The sequence below is a fragment of the Oncorhynchus masou genome, chromosome 29, assembly GCF_036934945.1.
Source record: "Oncorhynchus masou masou isolate Uvic2021 chromosome 29, UVic_Omas_1.1, whole genome shotgun sequence".
Lineage (NCBI taxonomy): Eukaryota > Metazoa > Chordata > Actinopteri > Salmoniformes > Salmonidae > Oncorhynchus > Oncorhynchus masou.
In genome coordinates this window covers 27,267,045-27,289,713 of record NC_088240.1, presented here as the reverse complement: position 1 = coordinate 27,289,713, position 22,669 = coordinate 27,267,045, and the positions used below count along the sequence as shown (strand labels likewise).

At 47.0% G+C, this 22,669-nt stretch overlaps 1 protein-coding gene across 2 annotated transcripts in view; it reads left to right on the top strand.

The window, feature by feature from the left end:
* Positions 1 to 22,669, top strand: part of LOC135519282 (receptor tyrosine-protein kinase erbB-4-like) — a 540,414-nt gene that overhangs the window by 419,004 nt on the left and 98,741 nt on the right. For both annotated transcript variants that reach the window (XM_064944424.1, XM_064944423.1), the window contains exons 13-14: positions 1,938 to 2,070; positions 11,628 to 11,721. In XM_064944424.1, coding sequence (XP_064800496.1) covers positions 1,938 to 2,070; positions 11,628 to 11,721 — 227 coding nt within the window. The remainder of the gene's footprint in view (positions 1 to 1,937; positions 2,071 to 11,627; positions 11,722 to 22,669) is intronic.

Below are 22,669 nucleotides of genomic sequence, written 5' to 3'. Positions count from 1 at the left end.
TCTCTGTCTCTGTCTCTCTGTCTCTTTCTCTCTCTCTCTCTCTCTCTCTCTCTCTCTCTCTCTCTCTCTCTCTCTGTCTTTTGTCTCCCTATCTCTGTTTCTCTTTCCTGGCCTGGTTACCTTCGGCTCTGAAGCACAAAGTGAGGCCTTGGAACTGGAACAGAGATGCTTTTGTATCACACGGATCTCAATGCTTTCATGCTCTGCCCTCACAAGCACTTTTTTCAATTTGTTCCTTTCCCCCCCTCTCTAACACACTCTCTCTTCCTCTCTCTATCCCCCCCGTCGCTCTCTCTCTCACTATATTGCTTCTTGTTTTCAAAATGTGTAACCATTCTGGACATGACACCAAACCACAGAATGCCCCCTGGCTTACATCTGGCCTGAACCTCAAAGTGAGGGTGCAATGATTGTGACTGTAGTTCTGTCAGCTCCGTCTCTGGTGCCTAACAAACACATGCAGTCTCTTTATGCTGTTCCGATGGGGAGGGGAATCCAGTACGGAGCCAGTGGCAGAGCAGAGCAGTGAAGAGCTGAACTAGGCCAGGCCAGACAGCCTGTTGCTCTCTGCTGCTGTGGACCTGCCAGAAATTGCATCCTGCTGCAGGCACAATGGAAATCACTTCTGACATGTCCCAAATGGTACCCTATTCGCTACGTAGTGCACTATTTTTGACAATGGCATATAGGGCCCTGGTCAACAGCAGTGCACTATATTGGTAGAAGGGTACCATTTGGGACATAACCGTTGTATGAAATAGTAGCCCTCACCCCATAGACCCTCGACTTCTCACAATGCTGTGTGCAATGTTGGGTAACAATCTTGGAACCTAGAAATGAATCTGAAGTGTCCGATGGCGGGCTTCTACATTTTAACAGTCTGTCACGAGAGACAATGTAGCAAGCATATAATATTATAAACCGAGCTGGAGAGAGATCTCACTGCACAGATAGGAGGCTGCTCCTACTGTAGTGGTAGTTGAGTACAGAGAGCCTGTTTCCTGCACAGAGGGACAGTTGGACTAAAAGCCGCCTTAATCATTATCTTTGCCAGAATCTGCTGATGCTGAAAAGATAATGACAAGAGTTTAGGGCTTATTTTCAACTTTATTTCTTTGTTTTTTCACCCTCTTTTTCTTGTCTTGTCATTCGTCATCACAGTTAGCTTGTACATCCAGCTGTTACTGAAGCTAATTTAACCCTGTCACTGTTTGGTTAACACTATTACAGTGTAATGGGAGAACACAACTCCAGCCTGCTCCACATCCAGCTCCACAGTCGGTCTCCTCTCACAGACCCACCTGTCCGTCTCCCTCTCTACCTTAGCACTCTACAGACAGATTAGGGTTGCAAAAATCAATTATCTTTCCCCCAAATTCCCAGGTTTTCCAGAAAATCACTGGATTTCCTGCTTATTCCTTCTTGATTCCGTAAATCTTCCAACCAGGATTCCCGGAATCACATCACCATACACTTCCACTTCTAACAAAGGATCTTTGAGATAGACCTGCATGGTGGGACATGTCTCTCCCTTTCTGCTTCAGCTCTACCTTGTTAGATGCTCTAATGCTCTAATTTCACCATGAACTTCTAAGAAAGGGGCTTTGACATAGACCTGCATGGTGTGTCTGGCTGGCATGACCTTTTGCAGATGGCAGAAACACGGACAGTACAATATAGACGATTAACATGTGAACATTGATCCACCCTCCCTCAGATGGACCTGGAAGAGAGAGAGGAGAGTTGAAACCACTGTTTGACTGACTGGCCTCAGATTAACACAGTAGCCTTGAAAAAGAAAAGTTGTAATTTTCGTAGCCAATGGCTCCACCCATATCCTTCCCAATAACAAAAGATCAATATTGTCAAGTACCTAACCCTGTCATGCTCCTGTTGACCCTAACCCTAGTCTTAACCTGTATTCCTGTGTTTCTCAGCTACTGAGCGGATGGTGTGTGACCCTCTGTGTTCGGACGCTGGCTGCTGGGGGCCGGGACCAGACCAGTGCCTGGCCTGTCGCTACTTCAGCCGGGGAAGCATCTGTGTGGACACCTGCAACCTCTATGAAGGGTGAGTTACATATACCACTGTCACATAATGACGGATACTGTAGACACTTGACAGTGTAACATAATTACATGATGACAGTATCACTCTCAATATGCATGAAGATAAAGAGAAATACAGCTGTCAAACTAACAACTCTTTTACCTCAGTGAAAGTACTTTTGTTTTAGGTCTTTTAGGTCTGAGAACGAGTATGACTTGTATATGAAAGGATGTACAGAATAGTTGTTCTATATAGTGATTTTCTTTCAGTAGTACTATGTATTACCTGTTCAGCAGACCAGTAAGTGTACAATATAACTACTGTCTGTGTAGACACCAATCTCTTCCCTCGTTCATCCCGGTAATCCCTGAACGGGAGAAAACACGGTGTAAACACAATCTACAGGCTCCTGTGAAAGATAGTAAGATACTGCAATAATGGACCAAGAATGAACTTACTTGTTTCTCAAATATCAGAGAAAAATAGATGTGTGTTTGTCTGAAAGATGGTCTGCCTCCCAAATGGCACCCTATTCTCTATAAAGTTACTATATAGTTACACTACTTTTAACCAGGGCCCATGGGGTTCTGTTTCAAAGTAGTGCACTATATATGGATTTTGGTGCCATTTGGGACGCAGGCAGGGATGAGGCCAGGTCAGACACAGCACTTCATACCTGAAGTATAAACCACCACAACAAAACCCTCCGGTGAGTAAATAACAGGGGAGATAAGATTAAGGTTGTTTTCATCTGCTGCAGTGTGGATTTACAGAGTAGAGATGTTACAATATGTGAGACAGAAGCACACACACACACACACACTCACACACTAACACACTCACACACACACACTCACACACTCACACACTCTCTCACACACACACACACACACACACACACACACACACACACACACACACACACACACACACACACACACACACACACACACACACACACACACACACACACACACACACAGTAGTGTTAGTGTTAGTATGAGACATGAGACAACATGGAGGGGTCTGAGGGAGTGTACTTATATGGTGATTAGTGGGATTGGTTATGGGTTTGTATTTCCTGCACGATTTAAAATATTGTTGCTACATTGTCTATGTTGTTGTTGTTGTTTTCCTGTAAAATCCTCTCTAATAAATTGTTTAAAAGTCTGTTTTCCAATGGCAATAACAGTTAATAACAGTTAAATGTCACCATCTCAACCGTAAGCCAGACTAAAGACAAAGCTAAACTCCAGTGTGGTGTAGGAATAGAAGAGCGGTTCTATGTCTATGGCTGGTGTACACCACATTAGAGACAGACATGGATCCTTGGTTTGCCTTGCAGACTGACTGGCTCTAGGCCCAGGCAGCCATCGGGGCCCTTCGTAGTCGAGAAACGTGAGGCCAGTTTGGAGAGGTACGCCAGACGAGAGAGGAGAGGCGCAGGGCAGGGGGGTTAGGCGTGTCACTGCGTGTCACAGTCACTGCTTGCACACGGGGCCACGCTCTGCCTACCTGTCTGCCTGTCTGCACGCCACCGCTCAGAGCTCGGCTAATCAAAGGAACACGAGAGATGCTACTAACCAATCACAGAGCCACGAGACGCTACCGACTGAAGTCTATTGAGACCATAGATGCACATACTGTAGAACACATAGGGGTGGTTTCCAGAACATAGACTAAATCTGGGAATAAAAAGGATGCTCAATGGAGAATCTCCATGAAAACCACTTTCAAATTCAGGTACTGTGTCTGGTACTGTTAAACTACCCCATAGTATTAGGGCTGGGCGATGCATCATGAGTACTGGTATACCGGTATGGATTTTTACAACACTGTCTATAACAATATTTTGATACAGTACTGAATTAAATGAAAAGTTCTACACACTGGACTACTTCACTGTCAGTTTTGTCCTGGTTTGGTTGAGTATTAAACCACCAGAATGGAGAAAGCCCATTAAAACCACCATTTGTTTCCAATCAAAGGTCATGCACTACTCATAAAACATGTGTAGAACTTTTACAATTCAGAGAACAATATTGTGATATGATATGTTGGCGAAATCGCCCAGCCCTACATAGTTTTATATTGTATATACAGTACCAGTCAAAAGTTTGGACACCTACTGATTCAAGGGTTTTTCTTTATTTTTACTATTTTCTACATTGTAGAATAACAGTGAAGACATCAAAACTATGAAATAACACATATGGAATCATGTAGTAACAAAAAAGTGTGAAACAAATCCAAATATATTTTGTCACCCTTTGCCTTGATGACAGCTTTGCACACTCTTGGCATTCTCTCAACTATCTTCATGAGGTAGTCACCAGGAATGCATATCAATTAACAGGTGTGCCTTGTTAAAAGTTAATTTGTGGAATTTCTTTCCTTCTTAATGCGTTTGAGCCAATAAATTGTGTTGTGACAATGTAGGGGTGGTGTACAGAAGATAACCCTTTTTGGCAAAAGACCAAGTCCATATTATGGCAAGAACAGCTCAAATAAGCAAAGAGAAACAACAGTCCATTATTAATTTAAGACATGAAGGTCAGTCTATACGGAAAATGTCAATAACTTTGAAAGTTTCTTCAAGTGCAGTCGCAAAAACCATCAAGCGCTATGATGAAACTGTCTCTCTTGAGGACCGCCACAGGAAAGGAAGACCCAGAGTTACCTCTGCTCTAGAGGATAAGTTCATTCGAGTTACCAGCCTCAGAAAATGCAGTGCAAATAAATGCTTCACAGAGTTCAAGTAACAGACACAACTATTCGGAGGAGACTGTATGAATCAGGCCTTCATGGTTGAAATGATGCAAAGAAAACACTACTAAACACCAATAATAAGAAGAGACTTGCTTGGGCCAAGAAACACAAACAATGGACATTAGACTGGAGGAAATCTGTCCTTTGGTCTGATGAGTACAAATTTGACCGCCGTGTCTTTGTGAGATGCAGAGTAGGTGAACGGATGATCTCCGCATGTGTGGTTCCCACTGTCCCACTCTGGTTTGCACTTGGTGGGACTATCATTCAACAGGACAATGACCCAAAACACACCTCCAGGCTGTGTAAGAGCTATTTGACCAAGGAGGAGAGTGATGGAGTGCTGCATCAGATGACCTGGCCTCCACAATCACCGACCTCAACCCAACTGAGATGGTTTGGGATGAGTTGGACTGCAGAGTGAAGGAAAATCAGCCAGCAAGTGTTCAGCATATGTGGGAACTCCTTTAAGAATGTTGGAAAAGCATTCAAGGTGAAGCTGGTTGAGAGAATGCCAAGATTGGACAAAGCTGTCATCAAGGCAAAGGGTGGCTACTTTGATCTCAAGTATAAAAACACTTTTTTTGTTATTACATGTTTTCATGTGTTATTTCATAATTTTGATGTCTTCAATATTATTCTACATTGTAGAAAATAGTAAAAATAAAGAAATACCCTGGAATGAGTAGGTGGGTCCAAACTTTTGACTGGTTGAGACAATGTCTTGTTCACTGTGGGGCACTATCTCGAATGAAAAACATATATTTTGCATTTCCTAACGTCTCTGTCTTAAAGGTAATTGTCTATTTTGAGTGACTGAGTCAGCACAACAGGTTTGCTAGAAAAGATGACGACACAGACACAAAGTACAACTGTTATAGTGGAGATTTAGGTTGGACCTCCCGTGAGGAAGTGAGGTATTGTCTGCTTCTGTCCTCCAGGTCTTGTGTTAGAACAGAGGTTTTAAGTGCTGTGTAACTGACGTGCCTCCGTCCTGAGAGAGAGAGAAAGAGAGAGAGAGAGAGACTGAGATACTGAGAGAGAGTGAGACAGAGAGACTGAGAGAGAGACAGACTGAGAGAGAGACAGACTGAGAGACTGAGAGACTGAGAGAGACTTATGGCAATAGAGAAGCTAAACCCTATGGAGAACCATGGGAGACTAAGCTAACATAAAGGACATGTTAAACCATAACCATTTAAATCATAGCTTTACCAGACAAAGACCTACCTCCCGTGCCACCCTGCATGGCATTGTGTTGACCGGATAAAGCATAATTAATCCTAATTTGATTTCAGGTCCCATGGAGGTATTCCTCTTGTTATTTAACAGAGGGAGGAAACATCACACTCACTTACTCCTCACACATGTTGTCCCAGCCAGACTTGGGTACAAATACCATTTGAAATCTTTCTAATACTTTTAGGCAGTTGCTTTAGCCTGAGTGCCAGATGGGTGGGGTTTGCATTTTTTGCGATTATTCTATTGCTTCGATTGCCCCAGACAAGCTCAGTAATGCTCAGATGAAATATTCAAAAAAATTAAAATAGTATTTGAATCCATGTCTGCCCACAGCGTACACCAGAGTTTCTCTTGTTAGTATTAAAGGCACACACACACACTGTCCTATCCCTCACATTACTGTTAAAGGGTGCCATGTTAAATCTCTTTGCTATACTTTGTGTCTGTTAGTGAATGACTTTTCAAGCCCCACCAGTGACTTCTGATTTTAATGTTGTGAAAAAGGAACAAGACACCACTTTAGTTAATTGATTTCTGAAAGTATGGAACACCCGTTAGCATTAGTTGGAAAGCCATGCTACACCAAAGTGATTGTATCAATACAGCCACGATAATTAGCTTGGATGCTGGAGGGTGTAGTGTAACTTAATGGAATACATCAGATTGAACATTCTCAGCATGTGCAGTGCATGCTCAACGCTAAATGAGCCCATGACTTCATCCAGTGACTTCAGCGCCAAATTAAACATTAGAACGAGATATAAAAGCCCACCTCCTACACACATATAAACACACATACACACCGCACGCCACACACACACACACATACAAACACACACACCGCACGCCATACACACCACATGCCACGCACACCGCACGCCACACGTCACACACCACACACACACCACATGCCACACACACACACCACACACACCCCACTCCACACAAACATAAAACACACACACCACACACACCCCACTCCACACAAACACACACACACACCACTCCACACTCATATACACACACTCCACACATTGATTGTTTCCTCAAATCAATTATAATAAAATATTATTAGTCACATGCTTCGTAACCAACCGGTGTAGACTAACAGTGAAATTCTTACTTACGGCCCTTCCCCATAATGCAGAGAGAGAGATAATAGAAAAATTATAACCCTAGTAAAGATAACTTGCCAGGGTACCAGTAGCGAGTCTATGTGCTGGGATACGAGGTCATTGAGGGTGATATGTACACATAGGTAGGGTTCAAGCAACAGGAAGGATAAAGACAGCAGCAGCGAACCAGTAGCGAGTCTATGTGCTGGGATACGAGGTCATTGAGGGTGATATGTACACATAGGTAGGGTTCAAGCAACAGGAAGGATAAAGACAGCAGCAGCGTACCAGTAGCGAGTCTATGTGCTGGGATACGAGGTCATTGAGGGTGATATGTACATATATGTAGGGTTCAAGCAACAGGAAGGATAAAGACAGCAGCAGCGTACCAGTAGCGAGTCTATGTGCTGGGATACGAGGTCATTGAGGGTGATATGTACACATAGGTAGGGTTCAAGCAACAGGAAGGATAAAGACAGCAGCAGCGTACCAGTAGCGAGTCTATGTGCTGGGATACGAGGTCATTGAGGGTGATATGTACACATAGGTAGGGTTCAAGCAACAGGAAGGATAAAGACAGCAGCAGCATATGTGGAAAAGGGGCCAATGCAGATAGTCCAGGTAGCTATTGGTTCAATATTTATCTAACTATTTAGCTGTCTCAACTAATGTTGACATTGATGAAGGTGATTGATTGACTTTTAAGAAATGTATGATGTAATGGATCATTGAAGGTTCAGCTTTTTGTCACTGTTGTTGAATTATTGTCTTTGACTAAAAACTGTATGTAGTATGTGTTTCTTTTTGTAATTCAGGCAAAAGACATTGGTTACATCCGAAATAGAGCCCAAATTCCCTTTTTAGTGCACTGCTTTTGACCACTACCTATGGGGATTATATGCTCTATATCGGTAATAGGGTACAATGTTAGACAAACCCATTCATTTTGTCAGTTTTCAGTTCTCATTTAATTTCCATCCATCTGCAATAGTCTAGGCTCATGTCCAGGTTTTATGTCAGCCATCGTAGCAGGCTGTTTCTAGTCGTGTACAGTATACACAGTGGAAGAGTGGGTGTACCACAGGACAGTGACTGCAGTGCCTGAGACCATGAAACTCCTCCAGCTATTCCTCTAAACAGAGCCAGTGGAGCACAGTGGAGTACTGAGGAGCACAGTGGAGCACAGTGGAGCACAGTGGAGCACTGAGGAGCACAGTGGAGCACTGAGGAGCACAGTGGAGCACTGAGGAGCACAGTGGAGCACTGAGGAGCACAGTGGAGCACTGAGGAGCACAGTGGAGCACAGTGGAGCACAGCTCGCCTCCCTTCCTGTAGAGTCTGTATCTGACACACTTCTTTTTTTTTCTCACTTCCCCCTCCTCCCTCCTTCTCTCTCCCCCCTCTCTCCTTCTCTCTCCCTCTCTTCCCCTCCTCCCTCCTTCTCTCTCCCTCTATCTTCCCCCTCTTCCCTCCTTCTCTCTCCCTCTATCTTCCCCCTCCTCCCTCCTTCTCTCTCCCTCTATCTTCCCCCTCCTCCCTCCTTCTCTCTCCCTCTATCTTCCCCCTTCTCCCTCCTCTCTCCCAATATCTTCTCCCTCCTTCTCTCTCCTTCTCTCTCGTTCTATCTTCCCCATCCTCCCTCCTCTCTCCCTCTCTCTCCCTCTATCTTCCCCCTCCTCCCTCCTTCTCTCTCCCTCTCTCTCCCTCTATCTTCCCCTCCTCCCTCCTTCTCCTTCCTTCTCTCTCCCTCTCTCTCTCTCTCTCCCTCTATCTTTCCCCTCCTCCCTCCTTCTCTCTCCCTCTCTCTCCCTCTCTCTCCCTCTATCTTTCCCCTCCTCCCTCCTTCTCTCTCCCTCTCTCTCCCTCTCTCTCCCTCTATCTTCCCCCTCCTCCCTCCCTCTCTATCCCTCTATCTTCCGCCTCCTCCCTCCCTCTCTCTCCCTCTATCTTCCCCCTCCTCCCTCCTTCTCTCTCCCTCTCTCTCCCTCTCTCTCCCTCTATCTTCCCCCTCCTCCCTCCTTCTCTCTCCCTCTCTCTCCCTCTATCTTCCTCCTTCTCTCTCCCTCTCTCTCCCTCTATCCTCCCCCTCCTCCCTCCTTCTCTCTCCTTCTCTCTCCCTCTCTCTCCCTCTATCTTCCCCCTCCTCCCTCCTTCTCTCTCCCTCTCTCTCCATCTATCTTCCCCCTCCTCCCTCCTTCTCTCTCCCTCTCTCTCCCTCTCTCTCCCTCTCTCTCACTCTCTCTCCCTCTCTCTCCCTCTCTCTCACTCTCTCCCCCTCTCTCTCCCTCTCTCTTCCCCCTCCTCTCTCCCTCTCTCTCCCTCTCTCTTCCTCTATCTTCCCCCTCCTCCCTCCTTCTCTCTCCCCCCCTCTCTCCCTCTCTATCCCTCTCTATCCCTCTCTCTCCCTCTGTCTTCCCCCTCCTCCCTCCTTCCCTCTCCCCCCTCTCTCCCTCTCTATCCCTCTCTATCCCTCTCTCTCCCTCTATCTTCCCCCTCTTCCCTCCTTCTCTCTCCCACCTCTCTCCCTCTCTATCCCTCTCTCTCCTATCTTCCCCCTCCTCCCTCCTTCTCTCTCCCCCCCTCTCTCCCTCTCTATCCCTCTCTCTCCCTCTATCTTCCCCCTCCTCCCGCCTTCTATCTCCCTCTCTATCCCTCTCTATCCCTCTCTCTCCCTCTATCTTCCCCCTCCTTCTCTCTCCCCTCCTCTCTCCCTCTCTATCCCTCTCTATCCCTCTCTCTCCATCTATCTTCCCCCTCCTCCCTCCTTCTCTCTCCCCCCCTCTCCCCCCCTCTCTCCCTCTCTATCCCTCTCTCTCCCTCTATCTTCCCCCTCCTCCCTCCTTCTCTCTCCCCCTCTCTCCCTCTCTCTCTCCCTCTATCTTTCCCCTCCTCCCTCCTTCTCTCTCCCTCTCTCTCCCTCTCTCTCCCTCTATCTTCCCCCTCCTCCCTCCCTCTCTATCCCTCTATCTTCCCCCTCCTCCCTCCCTCTCTCTCCCTCTATCTTCCCCCTCCTCCCACCTTCTCTCTCCCTCTCTCTCCCTCTCTCTCCCCTCTATCTTCCCCCTCCTCCTTCCTTCTCTCTCCCTCTCTCTCCCTCTATCTTCCTCCTTCTCTCTCCCTCTCTCTCCCTCTATCCTCCCCCTCCTCCCTCCTTCTCTCTCCTTCTCTCTCCCTCTCTCTCCCTCTATCTTCCCCCTCCTCCCTCCTTCTCTCTCCCTCTCTCTCCCTCTCTCTCCATCTATCTTCCCCCTCCTCCCTCCTTCTCTCTCCCTCTCTCTCCCTCTCTCTCCCTCTCTCTCACTCTCTCTCCCTCTCTCTCACTCTCTCTCCCTCTCTCTCCCTCTCTCTCACTCTCTCCCCCTCCTCCCTCCTTCTCTCTCCTTCTCTCTCCCTCTCTCTCCCTCTATCTTCCCCCTCCTCCCTCCTTCTCTCTCCCTCTCTCTCCCTCTCTCTCCATCTATCTTCCCCCTCCTCCCTCCTTCTCTCTCCCTCTCTCTCCCTCTCTCTCCCTCTCTCTCACTCTCTCTCCCTCTCTCTCTCTCACTCTCTCTCCCTCTCTCTCCCTCTCTCTCCCTCTCTATCCCTCTCTATCCCTCTCTCTCCCTCTATCTTCCCCCTCCTTCTCTCTCCCCTCCTCTCTCCCTCTCTATCCCTCTCTATCCCTCTCTCTCCCTCTATCTTCCCCCTCCTCCCTCCTTCCCTCTCCCCCCTCTCTCCCTCTCTATCCCTCTCTATCCCTCTCTCTCCCTCTATCTTCCCCCTCTTCCCTCCTTCTCTCTCCCACCTCTCTCCCTCTCTATCCCTCTCTCTCCTATCTTCCCCCTCCTCCCTCCTTCTCTCCCCCCTCTCTCCCTCTCTATCCCTCTCTCTCCCTCTATCTTCCCCCTCCTCCCGCCTTCTATCTCCCTCTCTATCCCTCTCTATCCCTCTCTCTCCCTCTATCTTCCCCCTCCTTCTCTCTCCCCTCCTCTCTCCCTCTCTATCCCTCTCTATCCCTCTCTCTCCATCTATCTTCCCCCTCCTCCCTCCTTCTCTCTCCCCCCCTCTCCCCCTCTCCCCTCTCTATCCCTCTCTCTCCCTCTATCTTCCCCCTCCTCCCTCCTTCTCTCTCCCCCCCTCTCTCCCTCTCTATCCCTCTCTCTCCCTCTCTCTCCCTCTATCTTCCCCCTCCTCCCTCCTTCTCTCTCCCCCCTCTCTCCTCCCCCCTCTGCATCCCTCTCTCTCCCTCTATCTTCCTCTCTCCCTCTATCTTCCCCCCTCCCTCCTTCTCTCTCCCCCCTCTCTCCTTCCCCCTGCCTCTCTCCTCCTTTCTTCCGTCTCCCCCTACCTCCCTTCATCTTCCTCTACCTCCCTTGGTTTCCCCCCCTCTCTCTCACACACTCTCTCGCCCCCTCTCTCCATCCCTTCCTCGTGTTCCGCCCCCCCTCCCCTCTCTCCATCTCTGGTTTTCAGGGAGGTGCGTGAGTATGCCAACGGCTCGGTGTGTGTGGAGTGTGATTCCCAGTGTGAGAGAGCAGACGATTACTCTCTGACCTGTCATAGCCCGGTAAGATCCTCTAGAGACACAGTCTAACATATATGTGCCCACACACACACACAAACACTCACACACACACACACACACACACACACACACACACACACACACACACACACATAGAACCATCCTAAAGCATTCATGATATGCACTTGTAAATGATCCTCACTCCTGCACATTCGGACTTAATACTAGAGACAATGAATAATAATGTGTTTTATATGGTGATGCCAAGAAATTCTTTACAGCGTACTGTGTGCCATAACATTATCCTACATGACATGCTTTAGTTGAGTCAATTAGCAGATACTCTTACCCAGAGCGACTTGCAGTCAGTCAGGATTCAACTAAGTTTAGTTGGTAGAAACATCCACCTATCACTGTCAGTAGACAGACCTTTCTGCCAAATAGCTGCCATCAGCAAAAACATGAATCATATTGTGTCCATTAATAAAGTCTCTCTAGAGCTTTTCTTTTTCTCTCTTTTCTGTCCCTACCATAAACTGAAATCACTTGTGACCACAGACAAGGGGTGCATCCCAAATGGCACTCTATTCCCTATATATAGTGCACTACTTTTGACCAGAGCACTTTGGGCCTTGGTCAAAAGTAAGGCAATATATAGGTCGTAGGGTGTCATTTGAGATCCAGACTAGGCCTTCGATTGCCCTGGAAGCATAATTCATTGTATGCTCAGTTAAAGTGTGCCAGCGAGCTTCACTATTTATTTTATTTTATGTTCTTCTCCCTGCTCCATGCTCCCTTCTCCCTGCTCCCTTCTCCATGATCCCTGCTCCCGTCTCCCTGCTCTCTTCTCCCTTCTCCCTGCTCCCTTCTCCATGCTCCCTTCTCCCTGCTCCCTTCTCTCTTTTCCCTTCTCCGTGCTCCCTTCTCCCTTCTTCCTGCTCTCTTCTCCCTTCTTCCTGCTCTCTTCTCCCTTCTCCCTCTTCCCTTCTCCCTGCTCCCTTCTCCATGCTCCCTTCTCCCTGCTCCCTTCTCTCTTTTCCCTTCTCCGTGCTCCCTTCTCCCTTCTTCCTGCTCTCTTCTCCCTTCTTCCTGCTCTCTTCTCCCTTCTCCCTCTTCCCTTCTCCATGCTCCCTTCTCCATGCTCCCTTCTCCTCACTCCCTTATCCATGCTCCCTTCTCCCTGCTCCCTTATCCATGCTCCCTTCTCCCTGCTCCCTTCTCCCTGCTCTCTTCTCCCTTCTCTCTTTTCCCTTCTCTCTTTTCCCTTCTCCCTGTTCCCGTCTCCCTGTTCCCGTCTCCCTTCTCTCTTTTCCCTTCTCTCTTTTCCCTTCTCCCTGTTCCCGTCTCCCTTCTCTCTTTTCCCTTCTCTCTTCTCCCTTCTCCCTTCTCCCTGCTTACATTTACATTTACATTTAAGTCATTTAGCAGACGCTCTTATCCAGAGCGACTTACAAATTGGTGAATTCACCTTCTGACATCCAGTGGAACAGCCACTTTACAATAGTGCATCTAAATCATTTAAGGGGGGGGGTGAGAAGGATTACTTTATCCTATCCTAGGTATTCCTTGAAGAGGTGGGGTTTCAGGTGTCTCCGGAAGGTGGTGATTGACTCCGCTGTCCTGGCGTCGTGAGGGAGTTTGTTCCACCATTGGGGGGCCAGAGCAGCGAACAGTTTTGACTGGGCTGAGCGGGAACTGTACTTCCTCAGTGGTAGGGAGGCGAGCAGGCCAGAGGTGGATGAACGCAGTGCCCTTGTTTGGGTGTAGGGCCTGATCAGAGCCTGGAGGTACTGCGGTGCCGTTCCCCTCACAGCTCCGTAGGCAAGCACCATGGTCTTGTAGCGGATGCGAGCTTCAACTGGAAGCCAGTGGAGAGAGCGGAGGAGCGGGGTGACGTGAGGAAGTTAGGAAGGTTGAACACCAGACGGGCTGCGGCGTTCTGGATGAGTTGTAGGGGTTTAATGGCACAGGCAGGGAGCCCAGCCCAGCCCAGTTGCAGTAATCCAGACGGGAGATGACAAGTGCCTGGATTAGGACCTGCGCCGCTTCCTGTGTGAGGCAGGGTCGTACTCTGCGGATGTTGTAGAGCATGAACCTACAGGAACGGGCCACCGCCTTGATGTTAGTTGAGAACGACAGGGTGTTGTCCAGGATCACGCCAAGGTTCTTAGCGCTCTGGGAGGAGGACACAATGGAGTTGTCAACCGTGATGGCGAGATCATGGAACGGGCAGTCCTTCCCCGGGAGGAAGAGCAGCTCCGTCTTGCCGAGGTTCAGCTTGAGGTGGTGATCCGTCATCCACACTGATATGTCTGCCAGACATGCAGAGATGCGATTCGCCACCTGGTCATCAGAAGGGGAAAGGAGAAGATTAATTGTGTGTCGTCTGCATAGCAATGATAGGAGAGACCATGTGAGGTTATGACAGAGCCAAGTGACTTGGTGTATAGCGAGAATAGGAGAGGGCCTAGAACAGAGCCCTGGGGGACACCAGTGGTGAGAGCGCGTGGCGAGGAGACAGATTCTCGCCACGCCACCTGGTAGGAGCGACCTGTCAGGTAGGACGCAATCCAAGCGTAGGCCGCGCCGGAGATGCCCAACTCGGAGAGGGTGGAGAGGAGGATCTGATGGTTCACAATATCGAAGGCAGCCGATAGGTCTAGAAGGATGAGAGCAGAGGAGAGAGAGTTAGCTTTAGCAGTGCGGAGCGCCTCCGTGATACAGAGAAGAGCAGTCTCAGTTGAATGACTAGTCTTGAAACCTGACTGATTTGGATCAAGAAGGTCATTCTGAGAGAGATAGCGGGAGAGCTGGCCAAGGACGGCACGTTCAAGAGTTTTGGAGAGAAAAGAAAGAAGGGATACTGGTCTGTAGTTCTTGACATTGGAGGGATCGAGTGTAGGTTTTTTCAGAAGGGGTGCAACTCTCGCTCTCTTGAAGACGGAAGGGACGTAGCCAGCGGTCAGGGATGAGTTGATGAGCGAGGTGAGGTAAGGGAGAAGGTCTCCGGAAATGGTCTGGAGAAGAGAGGAGGGGATAGGGTCAAGCGGGCAGGTTGTTGGGCACCCGGCCGTCACAAGAAGCGAGATTTCATCTGGAGAGAGAGGGGAGAAAGAGGTCAGAGCACAGGGTAGGGCAGTGTGAGCAGAACCAGCGGTGTCGTTTGACTTAGCAAACGAGGATCGGATGTCATCGACCTTCTTTTCAAAATGGTTGACGAAGTCATCTGCAGAGAGGGAGGGGGGGGGGGAGGAGGATTCAGGAGGGAGGAGAAGGTGGCAAAGAGCTTCCTAGGGTTAGAGGCAGATGCTTGGAATTTAGAGTGGAAGAAAGTGGCTTTAGCAGCAGAGACAGAGGAGGAAAATGTAGAGAGGAGGGAGTGAAAGGATGCCAGGTCCGCAGGGAGGCGAGTTTTCCTCCATTTCCGCTCGGCTGCCCGGAGCACTGTTCTGTGAGCTCGCAATGAGTCGTCGAGCCACGGAGCGGGAGGGGAGGACCGAGCCGGCCTGGAGGATAGGGGACATAGAGAGTCAAAGGATGCAGAAAGGGAAGAGAGGAGGGTTGAGGAGGCAGAATCAGGAGATGGGTTGGAGAAGGTATGAGCAGAGGGAAGAGATGATAGGATGGAAGAGGAGAGAGTAGCGGGGAGAGAGAGCGAAGGTTGGGACTGCGCGATACCATCCGAGTAGGGGCAGTGTGGGAAGTGTTGGATGAGAGCGAGAGGGAAAAGGATACAAGGTAGTGGTCGGAGACTTGGAGGGGAGTTGCAATGAGGTTAGTGGAAGAACAGCATCTAGTAAAGATGAGGTCGAGCGTATTGCCTGCCTTGTGAGTAGGGGGGGAAGGTGAGAGGGTGAGGTCAAAAGAGGAGAGGAGTGGAAAGGAGGCAGAGAGGAATGAGTCAAAGGTAGACGTGGGGAGGTTAAAGTCGCCCAGGACTGTGAGAGGTGAGCCGTCCTCAGGAAAGGAGCTTATCAAGGCATCAGGCTCATTGATGAACTCTCCGAGGGAACCTGGAGGGCGATAAATGATAAGGATGTTAAGCTTGAAAGGGCTGGTAACTGTGACAGCATGGAATTCAAAGGAGGCGATAGACAGATGAGTAAGGGGAGAAAGAGAGAATGACCACTTGGGAGAGATGAGGATCCCGGTGCCACCACCCCGCTGACCAGAAGCTCTCGGGGTGTGCGAGAACACGTGGGCGGACGAAGAGAGAGCAGTAGGAGTAGCAGTGTTATCTGTGGTGATCCATGTTTCCGTCAGAGCCAAGAAGTCGAGGGACTGGAGGGAGGCATAGGCTGAGATGAACTCTGCCTTGTTGGCCGCAGATCGGCAGTTCCAGAGGCTACCGGAGACCTGGAACTCCACGTGGGTCGTGCGTGCTGGGACCACCAGATTAGGGTGGCCGCGGCCACGCGGTGTGGAGCGTTTGTATGGTCTGTGCAGAGAGGAGAGAACAGGGATAGATAGACACATAGTTGACAGGCTACAGAAGAGGTTACGCTAATGCAAAGGAGATTGGAATGACAAGTGGACTACACGTCTCGAATGTTCAGAAAGTTAAGCTTACGTAGCAAGAATCTTATTGACTAAAATGATTGAAATGATACAGTACTGCTGGAGTAGGCTAGCTGGCAGTGGCTGCGTTGTTGACTTTGTAGGCTAGCTGGCAGTGGCTGTGTTGTTGACACTACACTAATCAAGTCGTTCCGTCGAGTGTAATAGTTTCTACAGTGCTGCTATTCGGGGGCTAGCTGGCTAGCTGGCTAGCTAGCAGTGTTGATTACGTAACGTTACGTTAAAAGAACGACAATAGCTGGCTAGCTAACCTAGAAAATCGCTCTAGACTACACAATTGTCTTAGATACAAAGACGGCTATGTAGCTAGCTAGCTACGATCAAACAAATCAAACCGTTGTACTGTAATGAAGTGAAATGAAAATGTGATACTACCTGTGGAGCGAAGCGGAATGTTGACCGGGTAGTTGAAGTTCAATTCGGTAGACGTTGGCTAGCTGTTGACTAGCTAGCAGTATCTCCTACGTTAAGGATGACAAATAGCTGGCTAGCTAACCTCGGTAAATTAAGATAATCACTCTAAGTCTACACACTCTAAACTACACAATTATCTTGGATACGAAGACAGCAAAGACAACTATGTAGCTAGCTAACACTACACTAATCGAGTCGTTCAGTTGAGTGCTCCCTGCTCCCTGCTCCCTTCTCCCTGCTCTCTTCTCCCTGCTCTCTTCTCCCTGCTCCCTTCTCCCTGCTCCATTCTCCCTGCTCCCTTCTCCATGCTCCCTGCTCTCTTCTCCCTGCTCTCTTCTCCCTGCTCTCTTCACCCTTCTCCCTGCTCCCTTCTCCATGCTCCCTTCTCCCTGCTCCCTTCTCCCTGCTCTCTTCTCCCTGCTCTCTTCCATCTGCTCCCTTCTCCCTGATCCCTTCTCCATGCTCCCTTCTCCATGCTCCCTTCTCCCTGCTCTCTTCTCCCTTTTCTCTGCTCCTTTCTCCCTTCTCTCTGCTCCCTTCTCTCTGTTCCCTTCTCCATGCTCCCTTCTCCCTGCTCCCTTCTTCCTGCTCCATTCTCCCTGCTCCATTCTCCATTCTCCCTTCTCTCTTCTCCCTTATCTCTTTTCCCTTCTCCCATCTCCCTTTTCTCTGCTCCTTTCTCCCTTCTCCCTGCTCCCTTCTCCCTTCTCCCTGCTCTCTGCTCCCTTCTCTCTGCTCCCTTCTCTCTGCTCCCTTCTCTCTTCTCTCTTCTCCTCTCTGCTTTCTTCTCTGCCTGTCATCTTGATAGTTTATTAAGTCAACACCCCTCTAGCCTTCAATCTCACTACACACAATATACTCAACGCCACACACATGCAGACACACACACAAGCACACACGAAGTATTCATGCATGATTTCTGAGTCTTGTCTTCCATCTCTGTGGAGTGGTAGAACATGTGTATACCTTGTGCCCAATTGCTGGCACACACACACACACACACACACACACACACACACACACACACACACACACACACACACACACACACACACACACACACACACACACACACACACACACACACACACACACACACACACACACACACACACAACCACTTATGAGCTTAATTCAGAGTTGAGATAAGTATGTGCAGATTGTGTAAATAATGAATTGACAATTTGAGTTACGTATGTGACTGAAGTAAGAATACTGCCTGCCCCCATGTGCCCAGTATTTTTTTTAAATGGAGACATTGTGCAATGGTCGGAGCTCTGTTCTGTATGGTTTGGAACGTGGCTTGCAGGTCCCTTTCCGAGGGCCTCTGTTGAGTCTATGGAGTATGTGTGAGTCAATGGAGTATGTGTGAGTCTATGAAGTATGTATGAGTCTATGGAGTATGTGTGAGTCTATGGAGTATGTGTGAGTCAATGGAGTATGTGTGAGTCTATGGAGTATGTATGAGTCTATGGAGTATGTGTGAGTCTATGGAGTATGTGTGAGTCTATGGAGTTTGTGTGAGTCTATGGAGTTTGTGTGAGTCTATGGAGTATGTGTGAGTCTATGGAGTATGTGTGAGTCTATGGAGTTTGTGTGAGTCTATGCAGTATGTGTGAGTCTATGGAGTATGTGTGAGTCTATGGGACAGACAGGCCAGAGTAAGCACTGCGAGGGGTTTGGGTTACATCAGGGTATGTGCTCATTGTTATTAAGGCTAGATTAGCTGCTGCAGGGTTAGATTTTTGGCTCTTCTTTTCCTAGAACTAATAATGTCATGGGCCTGCACTGAGCCAATCTAAAACAAACAGAGAGATGGAGAGAGAGAGGGATTTTATGTTCATGAGCATGCTCTTAGCCAATCTAAAACACACAGAGAGAGAGAGAGAGAGAGATAGATGGGAGAGAGGGATATATGTTATGTTCTTAGGCCTGCGCTTAGCCAATCTAAAACACAGAGAGAGAGAGAGAGAAATGGGGAGAGAAGGATATATGTTATGTTCTTAGGCCTGCGCTTAGCCAATCTAAAACAGACATAGTTGGAGAGACATTAACTTATGTCCACAATGCTCTTAGCCAATATAAAACAGAGAGATGGAGAGTTGGAGATATGATCATAGGCCTGCTCTAAGACAAACTACAGGTTTAGGATGAACCTGCCTGGTGGGATTAACAGTAAAGCTCTATGGTCATGTATAATAGGCCTCTTCCCTAGTGCACTACTTTTGAAGGGGGCCCATAGGGACTATAGAAGGAATAAAATGCACCTTGGGATGCAAGCTATATAACATCTAACAGCATGACTAGGCCTACTATAAATGACCACAGAGCTTTACTGTTAATCCCACCAGGCAGGTTCATCCTAAACCTGTAGTGATGGAAACATGTTATGACAACAGAAACCACAGCAATGACATTACATTCCACCTTTTGCTATAATTTGATCACCATGGCTAATGCCTTCTAAGGACGAAGGGAGGATGTAATAATGTCAGTCACACTCAGGATAAGCAGTTGAGAGGGGGGGAGACAGAGACAGACACTGGTATTGAAAGAGAGCGATAGAGGGAGTGAGAGACAGAGAGGAAGAGAGATATGTATAGAGAGAAAGAGTTCGATATAGATAGATAGATAGAGAGAGAGAGAGAGAGAGAGAGAGAGAGAGAGAGAGAGACAAACACCTGCCTGCAGGTGACAGCATTCCCTCCCACATATGCCCCCTAGGCACAACTGTGACAACATAACAAACAAAATGGGTCACAACTCCTGCAGCTCTGTCGCACGCTGGGTATATACAGTACATAGTCAATGGTAGGCTTCGAGGGGACTCCTATGGTAGGTACACCTATAGCTCATCTATTGGCAGTAGTACTGTAGACTACTTTATCACCGACCTCAACCCAGATTCTCTCAGAGCGTTCACAATCAGACCACAGCAAAATCACAGTCTACTTGAACAGAGCAATACTCAATCACGAGGCATCCAAGCCAAAAGAACTGAGTAACATTAAGAAATGCTATAGATGGAAGGAATGCAGTTTGGAAACCTACCAAAAAACAATTAGGCAACAACAAATTCAATCCCTTCTAGACAATTTCCTGGGTAAAACGTTCCACTGCAATAGTGAAGGTGTAAACGTGGCAGTAGAAAATCTTAACAGTATATTTGATCTCTCAGCTTCCCTATCAAATCTAAAAATCTCAAATAGAAAACCGAAGAAAATGAACAGCAATGACAAATGATTTGATGAAGAATGCAAAAACCTGAGAAAGAAATTGAGAAACCTGTCCAACCAAAAACATAGAGACCCGTAAAACCTGAGTCTACGCCTCCACTATGGTGAATCACTAAAACAATACAGAAATACACTACGAAAAAAGAAGGAACAAAACGTCAGAAATCAGCTCAATGTAATTGAAGAATCCATAGACTCTAACCACTTCTGGGAAATTTGGAAAACATTAAACAAACAACAACACAAAGAATTATCTATCCAAAATGGAGATGTATGGGTAAACAACTTCTCCAATCTTTTTGGGTCTATAACAAAGAATAAAGAGCAAAAACATATACATGATCAAATACAAATCTTAGAATCAACTATTAAAGGCTACCAGAACCCACTGGATTCTCCATTTACCTTGAACGAGTTACAGGACAAAATAAAAACCCTCCAAAAAGGCCTGTGGTGTTGATGGTATCCTTAATGAAATTATCAAATATACAGCCAACAAATTCCAATTGGCTATACTAAAACTCTTTAACACCATCCTTAGCTCTAGCATCTTCCTCAATATTTGGAACCAAGGACTGATCACCCCAATCCACAAAAGTGGAGACAAATTTGACCCCAATAACTACCGTGAAATATGCGTCAACAGTAACCTTGGGAAAATCCTCTGCATTATCATTAACAGCAGACTCGTACATTTCCTCAATGAAAACAATGTACTGAGCAAATGTCAAATTGGATTTTTACCAAATTACCGTACAACAGACCATGTATTCACCCTGCACACCCTAATTGACAACCAGACAAACCAAAACAAAGGCAAAGTCCTCTCATGCTTTGTTGATTTCAAAAAAGCCTTCGACTCAATTTGGCATGAGGGTCTGCTATACAAATTGATGGAAAGTGGTGTTGGGGGTAAAACATACGACATTATAAAATCCATGTACACAAACAACAAGTGTGCGGTTAAAATTGGCAAAAAACACACACATTTCTTCACACAGGGTCGTGGGGTGAGACAGGGATGCAGCTTAAGCCCCACCCTCTTCAACATATACATCAACGAATTGGCGCAGGCACTAGAAAAGTCTGCAGCACCCGGCCTCACCCTACTAGAATCTGAAGTCAAATGTCTACTGTTTGCTGATGATCTGGTGCTTCAGTCACCAACCAAGGAGGGCCTACAGTAGCACCTAGATCTTCTGCACAGATTCTGTCAGAGCTGGGCCCTGACAGTAAATCTCAGTAAGACCAAAATAATGGTGTTCCAAAAAAGGTCCAGTCGCCAGGACCACAAATACAAATTCCATCTAGACACTGTTGCCCTAGAGCACACAAAAAACAATACATACCTTGGCCTAAACATCAGCGCCACAGGTAACTTCCACAAAGCTGTGAACGATCTGAGAGACAAGGCAAGAAGGGCATTCTATGTCATCAAAAGGAACATACATTTCAACATACCAATTAGGATCTGGCTAAAAATACTTGAATCAGTCATAGAGCCCATTGCCCTTTACGGTTGTGAGGTCTGGGGTCCGCTCACCAACCAAGACTTCACAAAATGGGACAAACACCAAATTGAGACTCTGCATGCAGAATTCTGCAAAAATATCCCCCATGTACACCAAATAATGCATGCAGAGCAGAATTAGGCCGATACCCACTAATTATCAAAATCCAGAAAAGAGCTGTTAAATTCTACAACCACCTAAAAGGAAGCGATTCCCAAACCTTCTATAACAAAGCCATCACATACAGAGAGATGAACCTGGAGAGTCCCCTAAGCAAGCTGGTCCTGGGGCTCTGTTCACAAACACAAACACACCCCACAGAGCCCCAGGACAGCAGCACAATTAGACCCAACCAAATCATGAGAAAACAAAAAGATAATTACTTGACACGTTGGAAAGAATTAACAAAAAACTGAGCAAACTAGAATGCTATTTGGCCCTAAACATAGTACACAGTGGCAGAATACCTGTCCACTGTGACTGACCCAAACTTAAGGAAAGCTTTGACTATGTACAGACTTAGTGAGCATAGCCTTGCTATTGAGAGAGACCGCCGTAGACAGACCTGGCTCTCAAGAGAAGACAGGCTATGTGAAAACGGCCCACAAAAGGAGGTGGAAATTGAGCTGCACTTCCTGACCTCCTGTCTAACGTATGACCATATTAGATATACATATTTCCCTCAGATTACACAGATCCACAAAGAATTAGAAAACAAATCCAAGTTTGATAAACTTTCCCTTGTGTACTTTAACTATTTGCACATTGTTACAACACTGTATATATATATATATATATATATATATATATATATATATATATATATATATATAGTATGACATTTGTAATGTCTTTGTTTTGAAAAATCTGTATGTGTAATGTTTACTGTTAATTTTATTGTCTATTTCACTTTTGTATAATATCTACCTCACTTGCTTTGGCAATGTTAACACATGTTTCCCATGCCAATAAAGCCCCTTGAATTGAATTGAATTGATAGTATGTGAGAGATAGATAGAGAGAGAGAGATAGAGAGATAGATAGATAAAGAGAAAGATGGATAGAGAGATAGTAAGTGAGAGAGAGAAAGAGAGATAGAGAGATAGTAAGTGGGAGATAGAGAGATAGGGAGATAGAGAGCTAGAAAGAGAGAGAGATAGAGTAAGTGAGAGATAGAGAGCTAGATAGAGAGAGATATAGTAAGTCAGAGAGTGAGAGAGAGAGAGAGAGAGAGAGAGAGAGAGAGAGAGA